The sequence below is a fragment of the Pleurodeles waltl genome, chromosome 3_1 (genome assembly GCF_031143425.1).
Source record: "Pleurodeles waltl isolate 20211129_DDA chromosome 3_1, aPleWal1.hap1.20221129, whole genome shotgun sequence".
NCBI classification, from domain to species: Eukaryota; Metazoa; Chordata; class Amphibia; order Caudata; family Salamandridae; genus Pleurodeles; species Pleurodeles waltl.
In genome coordinates, this window is record NC_090440.1 from 99,871,160 (window position 1) to 99,890,968 (window position 19,809).

The following is a 19,809-nucleotide window of genomic DNA, read 5'->3' on the forward strand; positions in this document are numbered from 1 at the left end:
AAATGTAGTGGACCCATACAGTCCATAAATGTCTTCTCCAAAATATTAAAAACTATATTTATTAATTTGGTACTGAAGAGGATGTTTGTACAAAAGTCAACCCAATTACAAGTAAAATAAATAAGATCAATACACATTGAGAAGGGTGAACAGTTCATACACCTGGTCCTTGCATGCAGCGGTACATTTAGGGTCACAGAGATAGAAGGCTCATAATGGTGTGTGCCACATGGGGTTTTCCCCCCTAAATATTTCACAGTTAAGCAGATGCCGATGGCAGGAACTCACTTAGAATAGTTGGGTGTATCTTGGTTCCAGTGGCAGAGTGAGCAAGTGACCCATGTCTAGGCGTACCATTTGCACATAGTGCATGGCACTGAATTATACAAAAAAGTGATGGGTGGAACACTTAAACTAATCTTAGCCACTGGTAATTGCTCAGGCTGCATCTTAGTAGATTGGTATTTTGCACACCATCCCACCTCATTTTTCGACGCAGTTGGGTTGCTTGTGTTCTGATTCAGGGAGAACCAAGTTTGGCAGTTTCTCGCTAGACTGCTGGTATTAGCGTACGGTCAAGACTAATATGCATATGGCTAGTTCCAAACTGAGATGGCATGGCGTGTAAAATAATGAGGTGTAAAATAATGATGGACGGTGATGTAGCACCAGAATATCATTGTGTAGTGTAAGCTGCATTTTCCCCTAACAGGCCTATTTATTTATATATGCCTATTTTTGTAATATTGTTAGAAATGCGGTTCCTGGTTGGCTAGTGTAGGCACCTCAGCCAGGTGGAAACCATCACCCAGGGCAAGGCAGTTACACACCTAAGATACCCCCTGTTCACCTCCTTAGTAGCTTTGGCCAGAACAGTCGGGCCTATCCCAGAGGCAATATGTAAAGCATTTCCACAACAAACATACTCCAGTGACACAATAAATACACCACAAAAGCTACTTCACAATAAGCTATGTAAAATAAACTGTACTGCATAAAAACATAGAGCATAAATCAGTGATATTTTGCCAAACCTGCAATTGTCAGACCATCATAATGCCACTAACATGAAACATTTCCATAGCGGCACATGTCATAAATATTATCCTCCAGTACATATCAGACAGATCCTGAAAATATGCACGTAACCTAATAAGGCAAGAATGACATATCACATAATATCAGGTTATGAAATGCAGGGAAAACGCTGAGGGCAAAACATATCCTTGTGATAGGAAAAATCATAGAGGTATCGACCCACAGCACCTTATACATGAAAACCACAGGGTTTCTGCTCTTCTTTTACATGAAATGTGGAAACTGGGACACACTCCCTCCACACAGGAGCTTCAGTGCTCCTATGACACAAGTTATAGTATTTTTCCTCCAGCTGGAACAGAGCCTCTGTTGAGGTCTCTGTCCAATCCCACCAAGGCTAGAAAAAGGAAAATGCCCCCAAACAAAGGTATGCCTCCCAGAGTGGTGGGGGGGCACACACATGCCTCCATTGTAGGTGGGGAGATCTCCCCCGGTTTCCACCGCATAAGGCAGAACAAAAGGCACCCGCCCACGTCTTCTCACTAGAGCCGTGCCCAAGCCTTGCCCAAGCAGAATGCCCGGAGCCCTCCAGGGCCTCCCGGACCACTGCTCTGGCTCTCCAGGTGGCGGGTAAACCTCTCTGTTTTTAGCACACTTCGTTTCAGACCTCTTCCTGGCAAATTGCCTCCGGTTAAGCACCATCCCCATTGCCGGGGTGGTCCGCCAGACATTGCAGCACCGGTCTGACGAGGAGATAGCCCAGTGATGATACTTGTCACCCCTTGGGTGCTTGAGGGCTCTCCTGATATCATAGATATTCCTGACACTCTTCGTTCCTGCATCTATTAATTGTTTCTTTGGAACAGTGTACCTTTCTATATAACTACCTTTTACCTACACAGCACCCTACCCTAGGGCCTACTTTAGGGGTGACCTATATATAGTAAAAATGGAGTTCCAGGCCTGGCAGGTAATTTTAGATACCAGGCCAATGTGGCAGTAAACTGTACATACAGGCTCTGCAATAGCAGGCCTCAGACAGGTTGGAAAGGCTACTTCTGTGGGTTGCGCAAGCTGCACTGCAGGCCCACTAATAGCATTTAATTTACAGGCCCTAGGATACCACTGTACAAGGGACTTATATGTAAAGTAAATGTTCCAATCAGGTGTAAGCCAATCATACCAAGTTTACAGGGGAGAGCACATGCACCTTAGCACTGGTCAGCAGTGAGAAAGTGCCCAGAGTTCTAGATCCAACAAAAAGAGGGTCATAAAAACAGGAGGAGGAAGGCAAAAAGTTTGGGGGCGACCCTGCAAAAAGGGCCAGGTCCGACAAAAATAGTTTCTGAAAATGGTAAAAGTTTATTCAAATGTATTTTCTACTCTTTTTCAAAAATCTGAGTCAGTGTTTTAAGCTGGGGCGTCAGTATAGTGGAGCAGTACATTTCAAAAGAAGTGAATTTTGTGCAGCTAGAGCTAATTGTTTACAGCTGAATACCCTATACCTATATGCCTATATCTGGTGATGTGTGTGACACTGGAAGCCACTTGTGATGTTTTAACAAATGGCAGTTTGCATGTTGTGTTCTATAGATTAACTCTTCCCATTACTACGTTTGTCTATGGGTGATATTGGCAAAAAACAGGATTGTCTATATGTGTCATACGTGAATTAGTCTGAGTGAGTGTCCATTGCTGGGCTTTCCTTTAATAGTTTATTGTTAACAAGAGTGTCCTGTATTCACCTCCCTTCTAACATGTTTAATGAGTTTAATCCCCCACCTAATGACCAACTCTGAATGTCTTCCCTGGTGGAAATTAAGGTTGATCGATTATTAATGGTTTCTTCTGCATACAAAGCATTGTGTTATGTGTGTCTGCCACTTACAGTTGTTCATGTCTGCTGATTGGTAAAGATGAATAGACAGGAAGCACTTTATACCTTTGTCTGGATTTATTTGTAAATGCAGAAAGAATGACATGAATTCATTTTTAGTGATCCATTGTGCTATCAGTCATGACTGAAAGCCTGATTACCTATGATGTTATCAATGTCTAGAGCAGGAGAGTTCAATATAGGTTAAGAAGAGACCAATTCAAGCTAGATGTTCAGGATATCTATATGCAATAACATTACATGTGATGTTCTAAATAAAACTGATTTAAATAGTCATTGGTTATCACAAACTGTAATGCAGAATGAATATGACCGTCTTTGACATACTTTTGACATCCCAGGCTTTCAATGATCCATCTAAAGTAGAATATTGACTACCTAGTGGTAAATTGGTCAGGCCTTTTTTTAAAGATCTAAAATTAATGTTTTAAATGCAAATCAAAAGTTTTCAGTAGCTGGATACTTTACCATGTATATTTATCTTCATTTGCTTTTTTTATTGAGCATGCCCCACCTGCAGTGATTTCTTGAGTTTGGTCCAAGGCATCATGGATTTGCAGGAACTCTTGGCTAAAATGACAGCAAAGGTAGGTACCAAAATCTATAATTTCAATCGATGTTAAGTGTTTCGATTATTAATCAGTGCATGACCATTATATAGACAAATTAGATTTTTATTTAACATTTCTTTCTGTTAATATGTACTCTTTCTGGTCACTGTATTGATAAAGCAAGGAAAGAATATAGTCATTTTGATTTGTTGAACAAAACATTTTTAGCGACCTATGTATCTTACTTCACATTGTAAGTACTCTGAATTCCCCTTTCTACTCATTTATATAATAATTCTTTATAGTCAGCAGCTGCATTGTGATGACACCTGGATTGGTAATATCGAACGGACACAGAGCTCTAGTTTGTGCCAGAGGAAGCCTGAAACTGTTGGCCTTGGTATTATCTCCTGCACAACTGAAACAGTATGTGCCCAGAAGAGTAGGTAGCACAAAAACCTGGAGCTGCAGGTCACCAACTGTTTATTGTTTGCCTTAAGGTCTTTTCTGAATCCCATGGAAGTGGTCCTTAAGGGTCTCCATTATTTCACCAACTGCTTCAGCTTATAGGGGGCAGGATGCCCCGGCTGCAAGATAAATATCTGCATATGAGCACTCCTGAAGTGCACTTTGAAGGGCGCCTAGGAGCGCCTTCACAATGATGGAACTATATGTAACTCTTTAACAATAGTAGTTGAGGACACTGAGGGGCATATTTAAGAAAAGTAGGCTGCACACAGTGCAGCACCACTTTTCGTGCACCCCTTAGTGCCCCCCTAACGCCACCATGTATGCTCCGTATTTAACATACTTAATTCTGACGCTAATCCTGCAAAGCACACGGAGGCCCATTGTAACCAATGGAAGCCTCCTTTTAACACCTGCTCTGAGCAGGCGTTAAAGGTGCTGCAAAAAATGGTGCAAAGAAATCTCTTCGATTTCCTTGCGCTGTTTTCTTGGCCCCCCTAACATACTTTATGCCTAGCGCAAAGGGTTACAGGGTGGTGCAAGCTTGCATTGTGACACTTTGTAAATATGGTGCAGCGTTTTTGGCCTTCTAATGCCACATTAGCGTTCAAAAAATGAAGCTAATGGGGCGTTCAAATTGCGATAAGGGCTAATAAATATGTGTCTTAACGTATGATCCATTGCTTTTGCGCCTGAAGTGTCTTTCTTGTAGTGATGTTGGTTTAGGTTTTTTTGAGATCGAAATGGAAAAATATCCTTGAACCATAACTTACTTTTAACTGCATCAGTTATTTTTCAGAGACACAATTGAAAATGGACATTTACATGATTAATTTCCAGTGATTTTCTGGTGTGTCTGTGGTGAATGGATGGTGTGTGACTGTGTTTAATGATACGTTTGTATGAAATTGCAGCCTACCCCTCACTGTGCATGGGCTTCAGCTATATGCAGTCGAGGTTGACCAGAAAGCCCAGCTGCTAGCCAGTTTCTGCACAAATCCACCTTTTTGCTAACCATTGCAGCACGTAGCTTTCAGTCATGTGTAGCAGGGGGTTGCTGGAAGCATACAGCCTACCAAGAGCTATTCATGCAATTTGCAACTTTAGCCCATTTCTTTTATTTCAACGTTCATGCAAATCAGCCATATGACATCAAAGGTTTTGGGATTCTCTGATTAACTTTGCTTCCCCCACAGATCTACAGAAAATGATCCATGCACTGGACTTAATTTGACATTACATCGGAATTCTAAACCTGTAAATTGCTACTGTTTTTAATTAATTTTTGTTAAAGTGGAGCAAAGTTATAATGGAATACACACTATGGGGCATATTTGAGACCCCCTTGCGCTGCCTTAGAGTCATTTTTTTACACTAAGGCGGTGCTAAGATGGCATCTTCCCTGCGCCATATTTACAGAGTGGCGCAATGCATGCATTGCACCACTTTGCAGCTCCTTGCGCCACATTATGCCTGCACTAGGCATAATGTATGCAAGTAGGGCGTTCCGCTGCTAGGAGGCCCGCAAAAATGGCGAGGTGAAATTTAACAGATTTCACTGAAACATTTTTGGCATCAATTTTAATGCCTGCTCAGAGCAGGCATTAAATGACGCACCCATAGAAACCTATGGGCCTCCTTGCATTTTGCTGCACTAGCGTCAACATTTTTGACGATAGTGTAGCAAAGCGCCACAATAGCGTAAAAAATGTTGACACTATTGTGCTAACGACTGCCATGGTGCACCATGTTATAAATACAGCTCAACCATGGTGTTGTTAGGTGCCAGTAGGGGGGCGCAGAAAAAGTTGTTCATCAGCACTGATGCCCCACTTTTTCAAAAATTGTCGCCCATGTTCGTAGCGTGTGTGCTTTGCATACTCCTACCATCTAGTATTACTCTTAGATGTTGGTACTTAGAAGTCTGCTGCTCCCTTACCTAGCAATACGCTTGGTTATTGACTTAATGTAAAAAAAAATTCTTCTATCAGGTTCAGTCATGTACAGACAGGCCGACTTGTTCATACGTAAACTCCGCTACCACTGGAAAACATTTCACAGGACGACCATTCTGTTTCTTCAACAAACACTGCCGCTGTGTTTGGTGCTTCATCGTCAGGGCCTCACCCTATGAGTTTCATCAACATAAATACATCGAAAGTAATGGAAATGATGCCCTTTCAAAAGTCTCCTCGGTTCCACTCCAAATTTCTGTAGTCTGACCACCAAAGGGTCTGCAATTTCTGCCTCTCCTCAGCCATGATGATACCTCACCTTTGGGTCCAAAAAGACACTTCCTACCAATGTGAGTGGAGATGGGCCCATCCTAGGATGCAAAGATAGGAGTTGGAAGACATGGGTGGGCATGTTGTTGAGGCAGACAAAGCCAGATTTTCTGGAGCACAGCTCGTCCAGTTGTCTCTGAGCCAAGAGATGGCCTTCTTCTCCAAGTCTGAGGAGGAACTGAATCAATGACATAAGTGCCATGCAGATGCTGTCAAAGTTGTTGACCGTGAGTACCCAGCCCTCTGAAATTCGGCTCGATCAGGCACCACACCCTTGCTGAGCATAATCACCATAAGGGCCAGGCTCTGAGCTTAGCACCTAAAAGACATTCAGCTGGGCAACCACTTCCTTCTGGCCACTGTTGGCACTAACCAAAGACTTTGGTGCGGAAAACACTCCCTTCTTCAGGCAAGGAACAAACCCATACTTTGAGCCAGAAGATCCTACACAGGTCCCCAAAGCCTAAAGGACGTTTGGCACAGGCAGTGAAACCTGTCTCGGGGTTTGAAAACTCTATTAACACTGAAAGCTGCATCAGCATAAAAAAAAACTTCTACGTTAAAACCACTGCCAGGTCTGAGAGACCACTCAGTGTCTAAAACACACTTGTCAGAGGGTTTCCAAAACTCAAAGCAGTTCATCTTCCAGCACCTACTGGAATAGTTGGGTGCTTGACAGAAACACCTGTTCATACACCCTCAAACAGGCAAAATCACTACAAAGCCTCCACCAAAGCAGAGAGAGAGAGAGACTTTACCATAGAGGGTTAGGCTCACCTTTGAGGAGGAGATGAATTTGGAACTTCCACAACCTCCTACATGTAGGAGACACAAGGACAGGGGCACCAGCCCCAACCATTATCCACCTCCACTGCCTATTCCACCTCATCCACCTCCTCCTCCACCCCTCTTCCATACACTTCACACACTCTCACGGGTCACCTCATTCATTATACAGGGTAGGTGGCCCAATGCACCCTGCAGACCCCTAAGACACACACACAGGGGACGTACTTGAGGACATACCTATCCACCTTATGGTAGGTAGCTCCAAGATCTTCCCCTTCACTGCCAGGAACCTCTTTCTCAGCCACAGTGTCTCCTCCCAGTAAGAACAGTAAAGCACCTCATGGACATGATGGTTTCATATATTGCTATCATACCACTAGCCCGGCTACATATGTGCCTGTTGCAGCAGTGCTAGATCTAGTGCTCATCACTCTCAGCAGTGGTAGTACACCGCCAAATTGTTACAGGACAGGCCTTTCCTAGACCCCTTTGTACAAGTCACATTTACCATGAACAGATGACTCCCATATCAGGTGGGGAGCTCACCTAATCAACAACACAGTGCAGTATGTGTGGACTGCAATAGCAGAGCCATTGCATCAATTAACCCAAGCTTTGGCAGTCTGTCTCATCCTGAAAGCCTTTCTAGTGCTTATTCATAGCAAAGTAGTCCTGATTAGGACTGGCCGTATGTCCTTCATGTACTATTTTCAGAAGCAGGACGACATTCACTCTCTTCCTTCCACGCTGCTGATTTTGAAAATCTGACACTGGGCCCTTCACCACCACCACCTTCATTTGATGCAGAGTACCTTCCAAAGGTGGACAATGGCTTAGTGTGCCTCTTAAGTAGGATGCATCAGCAAGTTGACGAGTAGAAACTCCAACCCCATGTTCTGCACTGGTACTTCCATCACTAGGGCGCACTGAACTTAGGCCTGTTTCCAGCCCAGAGAACTGAAAAAAAACAATTTCACCCCCAAGTGCCCACACCCTGAATCCATGGACAATGAACTATGGATCAACTGTCCAGGGATATTTGCCTACCTTTTCCATCTCTCTAGCTTCTTCCACTGGTGGTGCAGAAGATGCAGCAAACTTGCTAACCGTCATTCTGAAGAACTCAGGAGTCATTACCCCTAGGATTTCCCCAGCACTGGTGTGAAACCTCAATATCATACCTAAAAGGCTCATGGGCCCCCAATTTGTACCCTTATAGTCTTGCCCACTCCTTTACCTCTCCTGGAAAGTAGCCTTCCTGGTGTTGATACCCTCTTTATGTCAGAGTAGTGAGCTTCAAGGCCTGTCTCTCTCTCTTCAGTCCTTCATACAAGTGCATGGCGTAAAGGGCACCCTCATGTATTAAATAGACAAAACTAAATCTTTTTGCAAAGGCTGGCCAGCTGTTCATGGAGCAGCTTATTTCCAAACCAGGGATGCCAGATGGATAGATGTATTCATACTAGCTATCTGAATGCCAAAAGAGCCCTCCCTGCTACTCCTAGCATTCACTCTTCTCAAAAGGATTCCCATGGCCTTCTTAGGGAATGTTCTCCTAGCTGACAAATGCAAAGCAGCCACGAGATCAACCCCACACATGTTTACTAAGCATGATTGTGTAGATTTTCTAGCCCGACAGCATGCATTTTGATTTCCAGATGTTTCTCAGGACATGATTCCAAACATCTGCATCATCCACACGCTAGCCACCACTTATGGACGATACTGCTTTAAAGTCCACCGCAATTCATGTCATGTATGGAAAATGTTACTCTGTTAACATCTGTTTGTATTATGTAGTACTGTAGATACACACACGTGACTCTGATCACAGATCTCCTTTTTCCTTCAGTAGTTATCCTTTTTGTGCAATACTCATGTGCATCATCTAGTGTTCACTCATAACTCCGTACCACTCTCACCGCTTGAGTGGAGATCAATCTAAAATGGAGTTTATGCCAACATAGCAATTCAAAACTTTTAAAACTTCTGTTTAACTTTGCTTCCCATATCAACCATTTGGCCTAACAAAGTAATAGACTGCCAATTGTCATGCAGATGCATTAAACAGCACCAAAGTTATTAGCAAATTAATGTTTTTGACCCTCTACAAAAAGTGTGGGCCTCATGACGGCTTTATATTAACTGTATATCAGGAAAAAGCTAAACATGCTAAGTGCCACCAAGCCTCATGCAGCTCCATGAAATTATATGATTTACAAAATCAATGATTTTATGAGATCCCTTAAGTTCATTGACAGAATTCCATGAAAAATTTGATTCTCGCACTGGCCTTATTTTGCGACGAGTCTGACAAATTCAATGCAGATGCATTAAAGTGTTCCAAAGTTAGCACATGAAAATCCCGTCCCCTTTAAGTTTGCCCCCTCACTTATGTGCACTAAACTTCACATAGCATCAGAAAACAAAACAAGATCATACACTGTTATATTTCCTGTGATGTCGTCATTGGGTAACACAGTCATAAGTAAATGATTTTTTTTTTTATTTCGTTGTACCATGAGTAAGCTAAACGTGCTAAGCCTGAAATACATTTCTTTCAAATTTGTCAAACGATGCTAAAGGTAACAGCAAATCACAAAACGTTTTTTCAACTTTCAACATCTCTGTAAATTTCAACTTTTTAATGCCTGGGTGACATATTTTCAAATACTGATCATTCAAACACTATTGAAATGATTTACACCAAAAAACAAAAATGAAGTTTTCTGAGTTATTGTATCATGCCAAGTTCGGTGTGAATGTGTTTTAGCGTTTTTGCTGTAGCGATGAGCAAAACTTCAAAAGTAAACTAATGTGAAAAATGTATCATTTATGACCCCTTAGCGTTTCTCTTCATTCATGGATCTGCACAAAACATCACATGCTGAAATGTATCTAGTTTCACTTTAGGCATTCTAAATTTCATAAAAATTCATCATTTGGAGCCAAGGTCTAAGCAAACCATTAACAAGACATTATCACTGATCCTAAAATTAGATAAAAAGAAAACATATATTAGATGGAATACTGTAAATCTAGAAAACAAATAACCATATAATAATATAAGAAACCATTTAACCCTAGGGGATTTATAGATAAAAACAAAGAAAATCAATTTTAGTGTGAACCACACCTTAAAATCAACTGAAATGTACTACCAAGAGAGTAGTAAATGTTGAAAAGTAATTTACTAAGACCAACAAAAATGTTTTACCCACCATCTTGTATGCATTGAGTCATAATTCAATACATCTTTATTTCACTACTGTTGCGGAAACATAAAATATACAGAGCCAGATGGTTCTTTTCTGCAATATATATTTTCTCTACTGAATGCTCACTATCTTCCTCATAACATTTCATAAAAACCATGCTGTGGCAACTGGCCAATAGTTATAAATGTGCTCTTAATCCCATTATGTTTTTTACTAAATGCCTATGTTTAGTGATAATTCTGTATATTTGTCCAGAGAGAATCTATGAATTGGGGGACTGATTTAACCAGGGCTATGTAGAGGTGTTTCATGTAGTAGCTCATTTTCCAACTGCATGTGCACTTCCTTAAACATTGTTACTGGATAAATTGCATGTTTACTTTTTTTTTAAGTCAGCAGTATTGTATAGAGAAACGTTTGAAGATAGACAAAAGTTTGAAGATACGTCTAATCACTAACAGTTTCTGTTGCAGACAATGATCCTTACCTAGATTGTTTGTGGACAGGACACTCCATTGCTCCACTCCTACCCTGTCCACTCACCCTGTTTGGAGTTGGTCAAACCACCACGTTTATGTTGATGAAGTAAATTTACTCCATTGGAGAAAACCTTTCTCAGACCGTCTGGCTTATTTAGGGTGTCCTGTTGGATGACTCCTCCTGATGGTGATGGACAGTAAAAATGAAAAAAAATTACTTCCTCACCAAGGGAGAAATGTGGTTTTGGGGACATTAGTTTTTTTCTTTTTCAGCTATAAAACTTCTGCTTTGGAAATGTGTTGTTGGGAAAGAAAAAACGTTTTAAATTTTGGTGTAACCAAGGACAGATGCACACCAAAGTTTGACTATCTTTCTATGTACCACCGTGGTGGCAGTTGATACAAAGCCATAGAGTTCAAGGCTGGCCAGCAGTGCACTGTGCTGTAGGTGACATAAAGGTAGGGTGACAGACAAAAAGTCACATTATGCAATGATAGCTGCAGGAAATTGGATTGACAGCTTAATTTTGTGACATTTGTGATTCACCCTGCAAGGGATTGTGGTTGTTGCTTGACTAGGGCTCAAACTCATACCCAAGTCGACCAACAACCCTATTTCTCACAAACTGCTGGGCTCAGGGTGGTTGGAGTCTTTTCTGTCCCTGAGGTTCTGATCAGGAGACCAGTCAATTAGCCCTTGGATTCAGTCTGGTGCTTCTGGGTTCAGGATGTAGGTCCACTCAATCACTCAGGCAGCAGAGCAACAGAGTTGCAGTCCTTTTTGCAGAGCAGTTCAATAGTAATTTTGAGTCTTCCGCATGTCCAGATGTTTACTGAAGAGTTGGGTCTGTGGGTTCATTATTTATACCTGGTGCCAACTTTGAAGTAGGAGTAGGTTCTGGGGGTTTCCATCTAGAGGTGATTGGAATTTCCTACCTCCCTTGAGTGTGCTCAGGCAAAAACCACTAGATTTTTTTTTTTTTTTTTTTTACGACAGTTTCACTAAAGGGGAGTGATCCCTTAGGCAAGGGTGGCTCTCCTGGGGGGCAAATTTATTTTAGGCCATTTGTGCCCCTCGTGGGGGCAGATTGGCCTATTTTAATTAGGCAGATCTTCCACCAAGGGGGGCAGAAATCACTAGGCACCAGGCATTTTTTTTTTTTTTTTTTTTACTAATGGGGAGCGACCCCTTAAGCAATGGTTGCTCTCCTGGGGGGCAATTTTATTTTAGGCCACTTCTATCACCCTATTTTTCCTAGGCCAATCTGCCCCCAAGGGTGGCAGAAACCACTAGACACCAGGATTTTGTTTGCGCAAATTTCACGCAAGGGCATGACCCCTTAGGCAAGGGTCGCTCCCGTAGGGGGCAAATTTATTTTAGGCCATTTCTGCCCCACATCCTATTTTTATTAGGTCGATCTGCCCCCAAGGGGGGCAGAAACCGCCAGGCCACAGGAATTTTTTTTTTTTTTTTTTTTTTTTTTTTTACAGATGGGGAGCAACCCCTTAGGCAAGGGTCGCTCCCCTGAGGGGCAAATATATTCTAGGCCATTTCTGCCCCCCTTGGGGGCAGATCGGCCTATTTCTATTTGTGGGGCAGAAACCACTTAGGCACCAGAGATTGGTGTGTGTGTGTGTGTTTTGTAGCCCCTTGGGAAAGAGTCACTCCCCTTGGGGGCACATTACTGTTGGCCATTTCTGCCCCCCTTGGGGGCAGATCGGCCTATTTTTATACGACCCATCAGCCCCCAAATGGGACAGAAAGCCCACCAGGGAAGATTTATTTTTCAAAAAAAGAGGGTTGGGGTATGGCCATACCCCCACCCCAAATAAATGGGGACAAAGTTGTTCTGCCCACTGGTAGGCAGATGGGGCAATTACCCCCAATACACTCCCCTGGGGGGCAGAAAGCCTACCAAATGCCAGGGAATTAAAAAAAATAAAAAAATTGTGGAGTGGTGGCTACCAACCAGTATGGGCCCCTACCCCAACTGAAGGGTATAACAGTCTTTCAGCTCTCCCCCGCACACTAAAACATCTTATCACAAGGCAAGCAAAAGGACATTTGATTATTTTGGGTTTTGGTTTTACATTTGGGCCATGAGAGCTTGTCTAACTCTCAAAATTGTCCCACTTGGAATGGTGAGGGCTGCACTTTTTGGACTTTGGGACGCTGCCATGTAGAAAAATCTACAAGACCTAGACACATCTGAAAACTAAACATCTGGGTGAGTCCAGGGTGGAGTGCTTCACATGCACGCCACACCATTTTCATACACACAATGCCCTGTAAACCTCCAACTTGAAATCACACATTGTTCCCACATTTTTGTGATGGAGCCTTCCAGAAACTGCCGGAATCCACAAAATTCCTACCACCCAGCATTGATGCATCTATACCAATAAGAATTCTGCCCCACTTGTCAGCCTAAAAACGTTTTTTTTCAAACTATCCTTTTGGACCCGCTTTGGTTCCCCCTCATTTTTGACATGTTTTTTGCTCTTCCCTGTCACAGACATATGGCCCACCTACACAAGTGAGTTATCCTTTCTACCAGTAAATGGAGGGGAACTTTGGGTGGTAGGAAAATTGTGCCTGTGGAGTGACCCCACACAGAAATGTGGGAAAAAAATGTTTTTTTTTTAGCTAGATTTGAGGTTTGCTGAGGATTCTGGGTAAGAAATCACCTGGGGATCCATGCAAGTCACACCTCCCTGGACTCCCTCAGGTGTCTAGTTTTCAGAAATGTTTGGGTTTAGTGGGTTTCCCTATATGGCTGCTGAGCCCAGGACCAAAAATGCAGGTGCCCCCCAAAAAAACAGGTAGTTTTGTTTTTGATAATTTTAATGTGCCCACATAGTGTTTTGGGGCATTTCCTGTCACGGGCACCAGGCCTACCCACAGAAGTGAGGTACCATTTTTATCAGGAGACCTGGGGGAACGCTCAGTAGAAGGAAGTTTGTGGCTCCCCTCAGATTCCAGAACTTTGCAGCACCGAAATGTGAGGAAAAAGTGTTTGTTTTGCAAAATATTGAGGTTTGCTAAGGATTCTGGGTAACAGAACCTGGTCAGAGTGCCACAAGTTACCCCATCCTGGGTTCCCCTAGGTGTCTAGTTTTAAAAAATGCACAGGCTTGGTAGGTTTTTATAGGTGCCGGATGAGCTAGAGGCCAAAATCCACAGCTAGGTACTTTCCAAAAAACACGTCAGTTGTCAATGTAAAAATGTGATGTGTCCATGTTTCGTATTGGGGCGTATCCTGTCGCGGGCTCTAGGCCTACTCACACAAGTGAGGTACCATTTGTATCAGGAGGCTTGGGGGAATTCTGGGTGGAAGGAAACTTGTGGCTCCTCTCAGATTCCAGAACTTTATATCACTGAAGTGTGAGGGAAAAGTATTTGTTTGCCAAATTTACGCTGCCTAGGAGTGTGATCCCTACTTGGAGAGGGGTGCATACTCTGCCAACTAGAGACCCAATTTCTAATAATATCTAAGACAATGCTCATACTATTTTTGGTATGTAAGAAATTGCCTTACATCTCTTGGCTAAATTGGGTTGGGTGACTAATCTTGAACCCTTGACCATGCAACTCTTACCAGGTGTGCACCTGGATACTATTGCTTTTTGGGTTTTGTGCTGCTCTCCTACATCTGAACTAGCTTTGCCCAAGTTACCCAAAAATGATTAACAAATACATAATTTAGTACATTTGAAAATACCAGGTCTTCTTGCTTGGGGATTTTCTGCCTTAAAATCCAAGAAGGAGATGTGCTGATGGTTCTGATGTCACTTTTCTAGATGAATGGAACAGTACTTATGGTGATTTTGTAACATAGGCGTTCCTCATTGCTGATTCAGCGTATTGCTCTAATCAAAGAAATTGATATTTAGAGAACTGTTTGCCAGAAAAGATGATCAAAGAAATTAACCTTTAAAAGCCTAAATGATTTTAGGAATCCTATTTATGAACTTGTATAATCATACTGCAACCCTGTCCAGTATGCATAAGCATGGAAAAAGGGTCCAACAATGTTAAAAACACTTTTAATATGGAATTTTAAACAGTTAGTAGGTCAGATACCTCTGATATCCTCGATGCCCTGATCAGCCCTGCGACCTCAGTGTCATCCCACATCTCCCACAGTTTTCAACCTGCTTATCTTAAGAGTTTTCCATTCTGCAGTAAGCATTTCATTTTTAGGTCGAGCGCAAGCGCTCTGACCTGTTGTAATCTACCTGTGGGCTTTTAACCATGCCCACCACACGCCCATCACTATCAGTCATTCGTGGGCTTGCCCTTCAAAAATAGTTTCTTATCATTGGCTTTACGTCTGGCTCCTGTCTTGGACATCGACCCTGTTACATGGATAGGTGGACGTTTTTCGATACGTTTGACTGCGAGCAAACGTCTTTTTCCTTTTGTGCCTCTCCTTCATGCTCATGGCAGCACTTTGAACCGGCTCGCTTATGTCAACTGTACTACTTTTCATTTTCAATTTAAGTGGCAAGAAAAGTCCAGTTAGAAACTTACAATGTTAAGAGCTCTAACTTGAGCAAACGCGAGATCCATTGTATTGCAAATGCTTGTTTAAAAATGTGAGCATATCACTTTCTCCACTAATGAATATTACCTGTCTGCTTCTTTCCTCCATATGATGTTCCTTCTAATCTTTTCAGTCATTGCGACTCTAAGGCAATGTATGGCTGCACCTTTACGGAACCAGCTCTAGGTGGCACCAAATTACAAGACAATGAGTTAATCAATCAATCAATCATTTGTAAAGCGCACTACTCACCCACTAGGGTCTCAAGGCGCTGATGGGGGGAGGGGGAAATGCTACTGCTTGAACAGCCAGGTACTGAGGCGTTTCCTAAAGGTCAGCAGGTCCTGGGTCTGTCGTAGGTGGAAGGGGAGGGAGTTGACGGTTGGGTGTGTGAAAGGTGAGTTTCTTGTTGAGGTAGGAACGGCCAGCATTGTGGAGTGCTTTGTTAGCGTGGATGAGGAGTTTAAAGGTGATCCTCTTGTTGACGGGGATCCAGTGTAGGTCTCTTAGGTGGGCTAAAATATGGTTGCGGCATGGGATGTCGAGGATGAGGCGTGCGGAGGCGTTCTGTATTCATTGCAATTTCTTCTGGAGCTTGGCCGTGGTTCCCGCGTAGAGAGCAATGCTGTAGTCCAGTCTGCTGCTGACGAGGGCGTGGGTGACCGTCCTTCTGGATTTGTTGGGGATCCATCTGAAGATCTTGCGGAGCATGCAGAGGGTGTTGAAGCAGGAAGATGAGACGGCGTTGACTTGCTGGGTCATGGTGAGCGCTGAGTCTAGGATGAAACCTAATTTGCGTGTGTGGTTGGTGGGCGTCGGTGCAGTTCCTAGGGAGGCCGGCCACCAGGAGACATCCCATGCGGAGCGGTTGGAGCAGAGGATGAGGATCTCTGTCTTGTCTGAGTTCAGTTTTAGGCAACTCCTCTCCATCCAGTTGGCGATGGCCTTTATTTCGTCGAGGAGTTTGGTTTTGGCGGTGGCAGGGTCCTTGGTGAGTGAGAAGATCAGCTGGGTGTCTTTGGCGTAGGAGATGATGTTGAGGTTGTGGGATCAGACGATGTTGGTGAGTGGTGCCATGTAGATGTTAAAAAGGGTTGGGCGGGGAACGGCGCAGATGGTCTTGGTGGCTTCAGAAAGGAAGGGAGGGAGGCAGACTCTCTGGGTTCTGCCGGGGTGGAAGGATGTGATCCAGTCCAGGGCGAAGGCAGCCGAGAGGTCTAGGAGGATGAGGGCCACAGTTTCTCCTTTGTCGAGCATGGTCCTGATGTCGTCGGTTGCGGCGATGAGGGCGGTCTCGGTGCTATGGTTCCTACGGAATCTAGATTGAGAGGTGTCCAGTGTGTTGTTGTCTTCCAGGAAGCGGGTCAGTTGGCCATTGAAGACCTTCTTAATGACCTTCGCCGGGAAGGGCAGGAGGGAGATGGCCAGTAGTTCTTGAGGTCTCCGGGGTCCGCTTTGGGTTTCTTTAGCAGGGCTTTGACTTCGGCGTGCTTCCAACTCTCCGGGAAGACGGCAGTCTCGAAGGAACTGTTGATGATCCTACAGAGTTCGGGGGCGATGATGGGGCTTGCTCTGCTGAAGACATGGTGGGGGCAGGGGTCAGAGGGTGATCCAGAGTGAATGGTGCTCATGGTTTTGATGGTGTCCTCGTCATTGATGTGGGTCCAGGAGAGCAGAAGGTTGGGGTGGCTGGGTGCATTGGGGTTTGTGGTGGCTGCGGTGGTCGTGGGGGTCGAGTTGTTGAAGCTGTCGTGGATGTCTGTGATCTTGCGGTGGGCGAAGGTGGAGAGGGAATCGCAGAGGTTTTGCGAAGGAGAGGGGTCGATGGAGCAGGACCTGGGGTTGGCGAGTGCTTTGACGATGTTGAAGAGCTCTTTGCTGTCATGCACGTTGTAGTTGATGCGATCCTTGTAGAAGGATCTCTTGGTGGTCCGGATGAGCTGGTGGTGCTTGCGGATGGCCATCTTGAGGGCGATGTGGTTGCTCTCTGTTTGTTCGTGGCGCCACTTCTTCTCAATTTTTCGACACTCCCGCTTGGAGGCCTGAAGGTCGGCGGTGAACCAGATGACCTTAGTGCTGGTGCGGTTGTTGGACGGTTTCCTGATCGGAGCGAGGGTGTTGGCGCAGTCGTCTATCCATTGTCTGAGGTTGAGGGCGGCAGTGTTGGGGTCGGTGGTGATGTGTGGCGGGGCACGGGCAAAGGTGGAGATCAGCTGGTCTTCAGTGATCTTGTTCCAGCTGCGGCTGGGGATCTGTTACAAGACAGACACACAATACAAACGGCAACCACTAGACCCCAGGGATGAGGTGCAGACGGGTGACTGTGGGTGGTGGAGGGCCTCGAACTCGCAGCAGCAGCAGGGGCGGGGTAGATGGCATGGGCGCAGTCTGGTGGAGCTGCGTGGTGTGTGGAGCAAGTCCTAACCTTAAAAACAGGCCAGGGGTCACTCTGTGCACCGCACAGCAGGCGCCATTAAGAAGGGGAGGTGGGAGGGAGGAGCAGCCTGGAGGCAGAAGCGGTGGGCGAATGGAGGCCCGAGGGGGTAGGGCCGCAGGAACGCAGCAGCCGGAAGGCCGAGCAGAAAGAACGGCTTAGAGGAAGCCAAAAACGGGCAGAATAAGAGCGCAAGGCAAACAAGGCAAAAAGGTTAACAGAGAAGAAAAGAGGCTGAAAAACGGAGATAAAGCAGAGAGAAAGGCACAAAAGAAAAACAGTTACAAGACAGACACACAATATTACGGCAACCACTAGACCCCAGGGATGAGGTGCAGGCGGGTGCCTGCGCGTGGTGGAGGGCCTCGAACTTGCAGCAGAGGGCACAGGTGCAGTTTGTGGGAGCTGCACGGCATGTGGAGCGAGTCCTGACCTTAAAAACAGGTCAGGGGTCACTCTGTGCACCGCGCAGCGGACGTCATTAAGAAAGGGAGGTGGGAGGGAGTAGCAGCTGGGAGGCGGGAGCAGTGGGCGAATGGGGGCACGCGGGGGGTGGTGCCACAGGACGCAGCGGCAGGAAGGGCGAACAGAAAGAACGGCTTAGAAGAGGCCGAAAACGGGCGGAATAAGAGCGCAAGGCAAAAAGGTTTTACAGAGAAGAAAGAGGCTGAAAAACGGAGATAAAGCAGAGAGAAAGGCACAAAAGAAAGACACTTACAAGATAGGCACACAATACTTACGGCACCCTCTAGACCCCAGGGATGAGGCACAAGCGGGTGCCTGTGGGTGGCGGAGGGCCTCGAACTCCCAGCAGCAGCGAGTGCGGGGTAGAGGGCACAGGCGCAGTCTGGTGGAGCTGCGCAGCGCGTGGAGCGAGTCCTCACCTTAAAAACAGGTCAGGGGTCACTGTGCCCCCCTTGCATACATTGTGGCTGGTGCAGGCCATGGCTGGCACAAGGGAGTGGCACAAAGTGGAGTGATATTGCCCTTTCTGTTTGGAGACAGGCAGTATGCCGATAGCAAAATATAATTTGGGAAGAGTCTGAAAACCTTTGCACATTCCCTGATCTTTCTAACAGCTTTCAACCTTCTCTTCTTCCTCACTTTCTGTTTTGATTCTTCTTCTTCATAAAATACACCAACTCCTCTGCAACACAGCTCAGCCCCAAACGTCCTTTTCCTTTTCTGCGGTTGCAGCACAGCTTTTAACCTTCATCAGAAGCCTTAGGCAGCCTACATAACAAATGTCCCTTTTCAACTGAAGTTTGTCACTTCTCGTCCACAAAAGATGGTTGGAGGATAGTGACAGAGTGACATATTGTAAATGCAACACCAGCTTCAACTAATTTTCGTTTTTAACTCTGTTATTAATTTGTTGATCGAGAAAAGAATGCCAGTGATGCGAAGGTGATTAATTATCCGGTAGTGGTGTTCGCCCACATGAATAACAAAGTGTGTTTCTTCTAGTTAACTGTCTTGAAGTGCATGGATTTGCATCTGGCCCGGAAGCAATGCACAGTAATAATATTCACAAAACATTTCGAATACTGCATTCTTGATAGAGCGGAGTGACCTTGCTTTTCAGTGAAATCTTTGAGATGCCTCCAAGGCTAATATCTGCACCTGTGCACTAAATTCCTGGAAAAATATTCTCGCCTCTTTTTCCTCCTAGAACCTTGATATCAAGATCTTTTTCTTTGAGCTAAGTGCTACAATGCTTATGATTCTGTTTATTGCATTGATTGAGTCTCAGTCTTATGCATTACTTTGATTATGGTAGATAAATCAAATAGTCAAAAGATTACTCTACCGGGGGATTAGTGCCAGGACAGACTTTAGAGTCGAGATGTTTTTAAAGAGACACTGAGCAGCAGATTTGAGAGCCCCTAGCTACTCCTTGTGCCACATTACCATCATTTTTACGCTAATGTGGCCCAATCAGGTGAAAATCGCTGCGCCATATTTACAAAGTGGCGTAATGCATGCATTGTGCCACTTTGTAACACCTTGCGCCATATTATGCCTGCAACAGCCATAATGTATGCAAGGGGGGCATGTCTGCGTTAGGGGGGCCGAGAAAATGGCACAAAGGAATCTAAAGTA

General features: G+C 44.6%; 1 protein-coding gene across 2 annotated transcripts in view; it reads left to right on the top strand.

Annotated features, from left to right (window-relative positions):
- NELL1 (neural EGFL like 1) overlaps nucleotides 1-19,809 on the top strand; it is a 3,335,977-nt gene that overhangs the window by 862,533 nt on the left and 2,453,635 nt on the right. For both annotated transcript variants that reach the window (XM_069221936.1, XM_069221935.1), the window contains exon 7: nucleotides 3,440-3,522. In XM_069221936.1, the coding sequence (XP_069078037.1) occupies nucleotides 3,440-3,522 (83 nt within the window). The remainder of the gene's footprint in view (nucleotides 1-3,439; nucleotides 3,523-19,809) is intronic.